Source organism: Tiliqua scincoides, chromosome 4 (assembly GCF_035046505.1).
Source record: "Tiliqua scincoides isolate rTilSci1 chromosome 4, rTilSci1.hap2, whole genome shotgun sequence".
Taxonomy (NCBI): domain Eukaryota; kingdom Metazoa; phylum Chordata; class Lepidosauria; order Squamata; family Scincidae; genus Tiliqua; species Tiliqua scincoides.
Window position 1 is genome coordinate 164,807,236 of NC_089824.1, and position 10,727 is coordinate 164,817,962.

Here is a 10,727-nt window from a genome sequence, read left to right on the forward strand (position 1 = left end):
TAGCCATTGTGGCAACATCTACCCAGAGGCAATCCACCTTCCCCCTGTCTGCATCTTAATAGTGATGCATACAGTAGAAGGAGCTTGTGTTTTGTGTCCATGGCTTGGAAAGTCCCATCTTGATCCTGACAAGGATAGAGGCCAGTCAGGTCAGGCACTGGTATGTACAAGGTCTGCACCCATCAGCGGGCCCACCTGGCCAGGCCAACTCAAAAACCCTGAGTCTTGGTGGCAGTAGGAGCCTCCAATGTGGAATGAGTGGGATATTATATGAATGGGAATGTCATGGGGGGTGTCCAGAACAGAATTTTGCTCTAAGGCCCTCAGCCATCTGACGCTGGTACTGCTAGCAATACCTCCTAGGCTGGAGGAATCAAAGTAGATTATGATGCTAAACTGAGATCAGGAGACATGTCCCACATGCCATAAGGATTCTGCGTAGCAATCAAGCCTATTTGCATTTGGGAAGAGTTTGTGGTATGTTCTCAGGGAACATAGAATGTTCTCCCATTATCAGACTAGTGAAAGTGCAGCATATTTAATACCTGTGCAAGTTTCTCCCTACATCTCCCTACCACATGTCTTGTGGTATGTGGGACATGTCCCCTGATATCAGTTTAGCATCATTTCGGTTCCTCCAGCCTGGGAGGTATTGCTAGAAGGAGGTATTGAAGAAGGATCTGGAATATAATAATAATTATTATTAACAGTATTTATATACCGCTTTTAACAAAAAGTTCACAAAGCAGTTTACAGAAAAAATCAAATAACTAATGGCTCCCTGTCCCAAAAGGGCTTACAATCTAAGGGCGCAATCCTAACCCCTTATGTCAGTGCTTTCCAGCACTGACATAAGGGCAATACAGTTCGAGGTAAGGGAACAAACATTCCCTTACTTTGAGGGGGCCTCCGTGAGTGACACCCAACTGCAGGATGCAGCACTTGTCCCATTGGCAAGTGCTGGAGAGCACTGACATAAGTGCTCTGATGCTGGTACTGCTAGCAATACCTCCTAGGCTGGAGGAACCAAAGTAGATTATGATGCTAAACTGAAATCAGGAGAAATGTCTCATGGGGTTAGGATTGTGCCCTAAAAAGATGCAACACCAGCAGACAGCCACAAGAAAAGACACTGCTGGGGTGAGGTGGGCCAGTTACTCTTCCCCTGCTAAATAAAAGAGGACCACCCACTTTAAAAAGTGCCTCTTAACCAGTTAGCAGGGGTTAATTGTCTTACCTACCAGAACTATACACAGCTACTCTACTTCATAGAAAAGACAACCTGAAACCCCATTATTCATTCATAAAGTTATCCTTGCTTGGAATGTACAACAAACATCATCATCAGAATACTCACATTATCTAGGGGGGAAAAAATAAATTACACTGGGAACAAAATTGTCTGGTTCTATTGTTATTTGTGTATAGAAAGAGAACTCCAAGAGCAGATTAAGTCTGAAACATTCATATCATTCAAACACTGAAAATATGTGAGGCACAGCACAAATCTATGCATGTCTACTCCGAATTAAGCTTTGTTTGGTTCAGTGGGAGTTACACCCAGGTAAGTGTGGATAGGATTTGCAGTGGCATTCTCATTAAGTACAAAGATGCACAGATTCAAAAGTGTCACAGCAGTATAAGGATGAACTAAATTTATTCTCACACACACACACACACAGAGTTGTATTTGCAAACCAAAAATTGGATCTAATCCAAAAGTCATTATATTAAGACCAACTAAAATGTCACTTTGCACTGAGAAAGAGTTTCAGTTCTCCAGAACTCTTTTACATGTGGATGTTAAGCAAAATAAGGGGGAGAGGAGATAAAAGTGTGTGTGTGTGTGTGTGTGTGTGTGTGTGTGTGTGTTGTTGAAGCCCCAAGACTGCTAAAATGAACACAGGAAGTATTAATGGGATTTGAATCATATTAAATTATATTATTTCCCTGTAACATTTTAGTTGTTTTAGTAAAGGTATTGCTCTGCTGTGGTTTTTTTTAATTATTTGCCCAACATGGCTACTCATGATTTTATTATAAAAAGTAGACAGAATCACAATTTTTTTTCTTTCATGTCCACTTTGTTCAAAGGCATTAATACCTCCACACATAACTGGAAAACATGTGAAACTATTTCACTTTTTAAAGAGCCAACACTGAATTCTTTGGAATGAGTCCTGCAAAGAACTGATAACTACTGCCATTCTAAGCACCAGCATCAAATTTCTAGACGCTCAGGCAACCATGTACTTGGGATTTTTTTCCAGCTTTCCTTACACATACAGAAGCCCAAAACTTTTACTCCAAAAGCATCCCATTGGTTCAATGGCTTTGCACCCAAATTACTTGAAAAGGAGAACTTTGAAGACTGTAGATAGAGGGATTGACCAGTACAGAATCCCTTAACTATGATCATTTGGTGTGTATTATTTACAGAGTGTGACCCTGAGCACACTTGCTTGGAAACAGGTTCTACTGAAATCAGTTAGAGACTGAGACTGCAATCCTATCCTATCCTGGGAGTAAGCACCATGGACTTTAATGGCATTTACTTCTGAGTAGGTATGCATAGGATTGGGCTGTAAGGCTGCAATCCTAACCACACTTTCCTGAGAGTAAGCCCTATTGAACAAAATAGGACTTACTTCTGAGTAGACCTGGTTAGGCTTGTGCAATTACAGTTTTCCAGGAAAATAGGTTTAGGATTCACACAGTAGGATCTGAACCCAGTCTAGTGATCCAGGGCACAACTGGGGGGGGGGGAGTGTTAACTGGAATAAGGAGAAAATTTCTTCCTAGACCAGTTTTTCAATGTTTGTCCTCTGCTGTACCACTTCACATACCATGTGGCACCTATTTGAAGTGCCACCAGAAGTAACTGACAGTGACATCATTGCCAGTTACTTCTGGGTTGAGGGGCCAGATGTGACACGAGTTAAACACAGTAAGAGGCTCAGGGTGCGGAGGAAGGTTTTTTCAAGTGTGGAAAAGCATGCTTTGAAGCCTCCTACTGCAGTTTGTTGTGTCATGTTCCTGGTCTTACTGCTGGGTGGCAGGTGTCCAGGGGTCCCCTGAGTATCATCAGACACCACCTCAAGTACCACTGGTGGTAACTGTACCACTGGTTAAGAAATACTGCCCTAGACTTTCATGAAAAAGGAAGCCTGTCAGGCAAACTGCACACACCACATTACTCTCACTCTTTACTCACATCTAACACATATATAGGAAAGAAACCAGAAACCAGAACAGAATATTACCCCTTGCACATATGTACTCCAGGACTGGATGTAGGAATACATCTAATCTTCAAACTAAGCACAATGCAAAGGTGTCCTATCACAGAGAAAATGGCTACAGTCAGTTCTTTTTAGATGTACCTTCACTCTCCCCAAACCAGCTTATCTGAGAGGGGCAGAATTGCCATCTACCTCTCCTTATCTGCGACTCTGTTCTCATTATTCGTGAATAATGTGCATTATGGCAGTTGTACATACAGTTTCAAATACAGTATTTAAAAATAACTTGGAAGGGAAAGGAACAATATTCTGTCCACTGAGGTTAGGACAAAAATTCTAAGTAAGTTAACATCCCTGATTTCAATGGGGCTTTGACATGACAAAGGCTGCAGTACTTGGGTCCCCAAGTTAGAGATGTCCAACTTCACACACATGCACACATGGGAGAGGCTTACTTCTGAGTAGATATGCATAAGATTGCAGTATAACATTCATAGGATACTCTACAATGAAAGGGAACTAAGTTTTTACTGACACTTAAAAATAAAATATAAAAAAAAAATTAAAAAGTCACAAAGCTTTCTGGGTGACTTTGGGCCAGTCACTGTCTATTACCCTAACACTCACAGGGTTTTTGCGAGGACAAATGGAGGGAAGGAACCATATATGCCACCCTGAGCTCCTTCGAGAGAGCACCATATAAAAATGTAGAAAATAGGTACAAGCATAAAAACATAGTAAAATAAGTGTAATCAAATCTAGAGGAACTCTCCCCTCTTCTGATCAAAATACTGGGTCAAATTTGTTAATTGTAACAATTGGAGGGTTTTTTAAAAGAAGGCTGTAGACAAATTGGACAGATTCAGAAAAGGACAATGAAGGATGGGGATAGTGAACCCTAAGGATACAATTTATGCCATATTGATGACAATATCAAAATCTGGACAAATTTTAAAGTCTATGGAAAGCTTTCTATAGCTCTAAAGAAAGGGCTAATGGGGACCCATAAAACCCTTTTAAACTCACCATTACCATAACTGCCCCTGCTCTGTATGAGATGCTTGTCTGCAATATGGCCATTCATTTCTTAACTTTTTAAGCCCATTGTTACCCATTTTTGATGGACAAGGAAGGCTGGCAACATTTTCACTTGCAGGTCTAAGACAAATTACCTCCCCCCCCCTAAGGCCCACTAAACACAGCGGGATGCACTTTTAAGTAAATACACATGCACAGGATGGGTTAGGGTGCAGGAAACTACTTTGTAGGAGTTAAAGGTAGTCATATTCTAATGGTTAAAGGAGGGAGGAAAGCTTTATTTCACAAGTGAAACTTCAATCTTCAAATCCCTTTCTTTGGTCATATGGAAGAACTATCGAGAATTTCAGAATTGCTATGGGGCATGCTACTAGTAGCCCCCTGATCTCATCAGTAGATCCATTTGGGGGGGGGGTCTAACTGATTGGGAAAGAAGATGTCTCTATGTCACCCATCCCCCATCCCAAGCAATGTCAAGCCTCCTGAGCCAAGAATTCTCTTGCTTTTCACTTTCATGTGGAAGAGTACTTAGGCCAGTGTAGTGGCATGGGTTACACCAGTGGTTCTTGAGGTGGTGTCTGGTGGTACTCGAAGAACCCCTGGCCGCCTGCTGCCCAGCAGCAAGACCAGGAATGACAGCAGTAGGAGGTTCGGCTCAGCAGGAAGAGTAACAAAGAATGCTTTTCCATGGTTAAAAAAGCCCTCCTGTCCTAATGGTGTTTGTCGTGTCATATCTGGCCTTCCAACTCAGAAGTAACTGGCAATGATGGGCCAAATCCTATCCAACTTTCCAGTACTGGTGCAGCCATCCCAATGGGGCATGCATGTGGTAGGGGGACAGTCATGGAGGTCTCCTCCAGATAAGGGAATGTTTGTTTCCGTTCCTCGAGGCTACATTGCAGCTCCACCTGCACTGGAAAGTTGGAAAGGATCGGGCCGATGTCATCTCCAGAGACTGCTGGTGGACCAGGTGAAACGGTAGGGCCCAGGACTCGCCTGATTGAGGCTACCCACAGCCTCGGCTTGCTTGGTGGGCGTGGCCATCCCTGCACTCAAATCAGAGAAGGATCTTCATGAATATGCAAAGTGACCCCGAACCAATTAGAGTGCCCGGCAGTTCGCACTCAGCTGTTTGGCGACTTGAACCCGGAGAAACTTTTCCTGCCGGAGTTCAGCGCTCGTTCAGTGCCTGGAGGGGAGCTGCGCTGCTGGACTCCGGGCAGGTTCTGCAGCCCTTTCCCGCCGTGCACGATGAGCGTCGCCGTGGAGGAAGCCGTCTTGCCCTCCATCTCCACCTTCGCCGGCTTGGTGCCGCTGGAAAACGGGCAGCCCGACATGGTACGTGGATGGGGGTGCTTGCTTGCGAAGCGGGCGCATGGATCGGTCAGCCGGAGGGGACGGGGGAGGCAGGCTGCGCCTTGAGTGGCTGCTGGAGCTGGAGGGGAGCCGTCGAGCTCCTCCCCGCGCTTGCATCCAGTCCTGAGGAGAGTCAGGGTGGCTAAGCCTTTGCCCTCTGGCAGTGCCTCGGTTTCGAACCGGCCTGGCTTCCCCTCTGCTGCCGATGGGGGTGTTTCCGGCTCTTTCAGCGTGCCTGACCCTCTTGCAGTAGCTACTCTGGGAACTTGCTGGACGTGGCTGAGTCCGGCTCCTGGTCTTGGAGGAGCCAAAGGCAGCGCCACAAAGTTGGGCCAGTGGTGCAGGCAGGCCAGGTAGGAGAGGTACGTTTTTGGCACGGGAGGCTTTCCAACTCCGGCAGGGAGCGATCCTTTTTTTGAAGGCCCCAACTGGATAAGGCGTGTTTTGCCCTGAACGTTGTAACTTGCAACCCGGGAAAGGAAGCGCTTTCCCGGACTTCGCGGGGTTGCTGTCGGCTGAAACGCCACTCTGAGGATGGCCAGACTTGGAAATCGCCAGGCTACGGCCCGGAGTTTGAGCAGCACGTCCAGGCTCCTGCGTGCAGAGAGTCACCCAGCGAACTGATGCCATGGCGCCCATTTAACAGAAGCTTTGCGGCGATAGCTGGGCTGGAGTTTATATCTGCCCGTTCGGGTGCAGAAAAGGGCACCCCCTAAGGGACAAGCTGCTCCTTGCACGCAGAAGCGCGGACCGTTGTGTTTGATGGGGAAGTGGCAGTCTTGGGGGGAGAAATGCTTATGAGTAAGTACCTAGAAAGCACAGGGGCTGGGGCTGGAAGCCCACTTTGAGCGGAAAAGTCAAGTACGGTCTCAATCCCCCCCCCCAACTTTTAAAGAGTCGTTGGGGCTTCCTTACACACGCTTGTGCACTTTGATGTGGCAGAGATGGAGCACTGAGTATGTTCGGGGGGGGGTGTAGTCTGGCAACCCAATCCCAGGTATGTCTACTCAGAAGTAAATCCCATTAGAGTCAATGAGGCTTAATCCCAGGAAAGTGTGGATGGGTTTAGGCTGCCAGGCCTTGAGTTCCTTGAGGTGGCAACTCTGCGGCGCTGCGAGGGGCTATCAGCGGCTGCCCCCTTGGCAGTCACGGAAAGCTCGTTGCCAGGCGTTTGGGTCGGGACCCCCGTCGGTCCAGTAGGAGAGGGACGAGCTCTGAGCCTACCAATGGCTTTTCCGTGCGAGGGGCCTCTTCTCGGGCAGGGCCAATCAAGGCTCGGGGAAGGGCGGGGCCGAAGGGGTTAAATTAATTAACTCCTCCATAATTAGCTGCATTCCATTTGGCTCGGTGAGGAAATGAGCCGGGCTCATTCCTGCCTGGCACGCTCGCTGCTCGGAGCCAGTGCGCAGGGAGCCTTCTGGCGGGGGCAAGGAGCACGCAGCCCGTTGGCCAGGTTGGGGGTGCTGGAAACGGTGTGGGGCGCGTTAACCCTTTGGACGCCGCGGCTAACGCTCTGCTCCTCCTCCCTGGCGCAGCGACAGGTCCCCCCGCGCGTGGAGGGCGCCCCGTCCATCAAGAAGGAGGCGGACGAGCTGGGCAGCTTCGTCGACCTGGACTTCATCCTGGCGCACACGGCCAACGGGCAGCCCGGAGGGATGGCGGCCCCCCACCCGCACCCCAACCCCAACTACCCCTTGCCGGAGACTCCCGAGAGCTACGACAGCGACGGCTCCAACTACCAGCCCCCCAACAAGTTCCCCGCGCCCTACTTGCCCAGCCCCGGGCACAGCTACGTGGCTGAGCTCTTCACCCAGGACATGCAGCAGCAGCAGCCCGGCTCGACGGGCCCGGCCCCCTGCGAGCTCCAGCGGCGGGAGTACACCGAGCTGCGCGCCCCGGGCTTGGCCGCCCCCCACGGCCTCTCCATGGAGCACCTGCGCGTCAAGCAGGAGCCGATGGACGGCCAGGCCTGCATGCTGGGCGGCGGCGGCGGCCCCCCCGAGTTCCTGGACCACAAGCCCGTCCTGATGCAGCCCCTGCTCCTCCACCACGCGCAGCAGCACCAGCACCAGCTCCACCCGCAGCAGGCGCCGCCCGGCTTCCCCGCAGAGCACCTGGGCCCCGCGCCCCAGTGCCTGGTGGCCGGCGGGGACCCCCACGCGCAGATGGGCGCCCCCCCGCAGCACTACGCGCGCGCCCCGCACGCCTTTCCGCCGCCCCACTTCGCCGGGCAGGTGCCGCCCCAGTTCCATGGACACTTCAGCGTCTTCCGAGAGCCCCTGAAGGCGCACGGCCAGCAGGGCCTGCACGGGCTGCTGGTCACGCCGCCCAACTCGCCCGTCTTGGATTATTACGCCCCGATGGGACCCCCCGAGGACTGCAAGCCCAAGCGCGGCCGCAGGTCGTGGGCCCGCAAGCGCACCGCCACGCACAACTGCGAGTACGCCGGCTGCGGGAAGACCTACACCAAGAGCTCGCACCTCAAGGCGCACATGCGGACCCACACAGGTGAGCGGGGCCGGGCCGGGCCGGGGAGGGGGCAAGCTCAGCCCGAGCCTAGTCACGTCTACTCAGAAGGAAGTGCCATTACAGTTACTGCGGCTTACTCCTAGGAAAGTGTGGCTAGGATCGGGCTGGTGGGGAGCTTTCCAAGGAGAGCCAGGGTGCAATCCTGGGCGTGTCTACTCAGAAGTACGTCCCATTTCGTGCAATGGGTCTTACTCCCTGGAAAGTGTGCACAGGATGGCGCTAGAGCCGGGCAGGCGTGCTGGAAAGTCACCCGGGAAATCTTGTGTGTATGCGCACCCACACGTGCGGGTGTTGTTGGGTCTGGTGTGGCCCGCAAGGGAACTGTGTCTAGACGGGGCTGTGTGGCTTGGCTTGGCTTGGCAAGCCCAGCGTTCCTGCTGGGATGGTGGGAATGTGGCTCATTCCACGGTCCTTTCAAGAAGTAATTGGTTGCTAGAAAGTTCATTACGGGTTCCAAGTCATAGCAGGTATGTGCAAGCCCTTGGTTTTAGAGGCAGGCTGCCTCTGATTGCCAGTTGCAGGGGAGGGCACTGAGTTGCAGGTTGTGTCTGTCTTGTGTGCTCCCTGGGGCATTTGGTGGGCCACTGTGAGATACAGGAAGCTGGACTAGATGGGCCTTTGGCCTGACCCATCTTCTTAAAGATGTGTGCTGTGCCTGCTGACTCAGGAGTAAGCCCTTCTGGGCTCAGTGAGTTGGCTATGATTGCCACCTGGGTCTCTTTTTGGTAATCTGGGTAGGAATTTAGGGCCCCATTATGTTCAGTGAGACTTTCCCTTGAGAAAGTATGGATAGGATTGCAGCCTTAGGTTGCAATCCTATGCACACTTTCCTAGGAGTAAGCCCCATGGACTACAATGGGATTTACTTATAAGTAATGCATAGGATTGGATTCTTAGTCCTCACAGAATTCTTGTGGTTGACCAGTGCAGGGAAAATCTGTGCAGGGTGGCTGGGCTGAACTTCACCTGGACCAGAAGGTGATACCAGAGTTGATTTTATGTGAACAGGGTGTTGGTGGTGAAAATGCGTGGTGATGACTCCCACAGACTGAGGCTAGAGTCCTGGGAGGTGGTGGGTGGGGAGAAGATAATTCTTTTCACCAGTCTAGAAGTTCACTCTGCTTTTCCTTTCACAGGCGAGAAACCTTATCACTGTAACTGGGAAGGCTGTGGCTGGAAATTTGCAAGGTCCGATGAACTCACACGCCATTTCCGCAAACACACTGGCGTCCGACCCTTCCGCTGCCACATGTGTGACCGGTCCTTCTCCCGGTCAGATCACCTGGCACTACACATGAAGAGGCATATGTGAAGCATGTCTGGTTCCTTGGGTCATTTGGGAGGGATGTGGTAGGAGTAGAGAGGGATGGGAGCAAAGAGACTCCCTTATTTATGAAGGGATGAAATATTTTCTTAATGGAGTAGCTAATTGTGTGTGTGCGTGTGTGTGTGTGTAACATATATATGTTACATATATATATATATATATATGATTATTTGCATGCAGGCACATGCAGGCACACATATGTATATAGTGAAACATGTTGATATTTAAAGAGGAAAGCCATCTGATTTTTCCATGGCAGTATGGAAAAAGTCTCTGTATTTAAGAGTGAATAGTTACAAAAATCTGGCTGCAGCAGGACCCTGGGTATATAGAAAGGATGGCACTGGAAGACTTTGTGTGGACACTGCAGTTGTGACAGTGCCTTTCTGCTGTTCTCCTTCTGAATGAATCTTTAGCGTGCACACAGGCATAGTATAAATACTATGCTAACACCCTCAAGCTGATTGTAAGATTTTAACTTTTGTATGTTTGACTCTACAATGATCTTTTGGTTTTGTTTTTCTTCTTGTAATATAAAAAGACTCTGACTTCTCAAACTACCTTTAATGTAAATTTGATCTCTTTGAGCAGAGAGGGACAAATTTAAATTTGGTGGAAATGTCCCTTCCCCTTTTCTTATTCTTCAAAAGGAGGGTGCCAAAACAAAAAGGTACAGTCCTGCTGGCTTGCACTAAGTTTTGGTCCTGATTGCCCCTGAAATGAATTGAACATTTATTAAATATTGGTGTCTCAATCCTATGTGGGAACAGACATCCAGAGACAAATATTTGAGGTTTTGTGACCTCTGCAATCTGACATGAAATTTTAATGCCTGTAGAATTACTGCCTGCAATCATCCTGGTATGATCAGTATTTTGCAAAATATACTGCCAGCTTTTTATGTATTTTTTTAAAAAATTTGGATCTGCTATAACCAGTCTGGTGGTCAATACATTCAGACAAGTAAGTGGTCCATGATGCTGTAATCACCATTAAAGCAAGCAACTTCCACCAGTACTTTAATGTTTCCAAGCTGTCAGCAGTACATCTTTTGAGATAATGCAGCTAAAATTGTCAACTCCTGAACATGCTATAAAACCAAAGTATAAGAGACATGTAAGAAGATTGCATAAGCTGAAGTATTTGAAAACCACAGACTTAAAGTTCAGTCCTGCACACACTCACTCTTGAGTAAGTCACACTTTTTTTAGTAAGAGGTGCAACACAATCCCATG

At 49.0% G+C, this 10,727-nt stretch overlaps 1 protein-coding gene across 1 annotated transcript; it reads left to right on the forward strand.

Annotated features, from left to right (window-relative positions):
• The first annotated feature begins 5,440 nt into the window (after positions 1–5,440).
• Positions 5,441–10,194, forward strand: LOC136648235 (Krueppel-like factor 2). Its single transcript, XM_066624327.1, has 3 exons — positions 5,441–5,618; positions 7,172–8,144; positions 9,302–10,194. The coding sequence occupies exons 1-3, from the start codon at positions 5,532–5,534 to the stop codon at positions 9,475–9,477; spliced, it is 1,236 nt and encodes a 411-aa protein (XP_066480424.1). The 5' UTR covers positions 5,441–5,531; the 3' UTR covers positions 9,478–10,194.
• The last annotated feature ends 533 nt before the right edge of the window (positions 10,195–10,727 follow it).

Coding starts and splice junctions, on each gene's coding strand:
- LOC136648235 (XM_066624327.1), top strand. CDS start 5,532: ATGAGCGTCGCCGTGGAGGAAGCCGTCTTGCCCTCCATCTCCACCTTC. Junction 5,619..7,171: donor AAAACGGGCAGCCCGACATG/GTACGTGGATGG, acceptor TCCCTGGCGCAG/CGACAGGTCCCCCCGCGCGT. Junction 8,145..9,301: donor GCACATGCGGACCCACACAG/GTGAGCGGGGCC, acceptor TTCCTTTCACAG/GCGAGAAACCTTATCACTGT.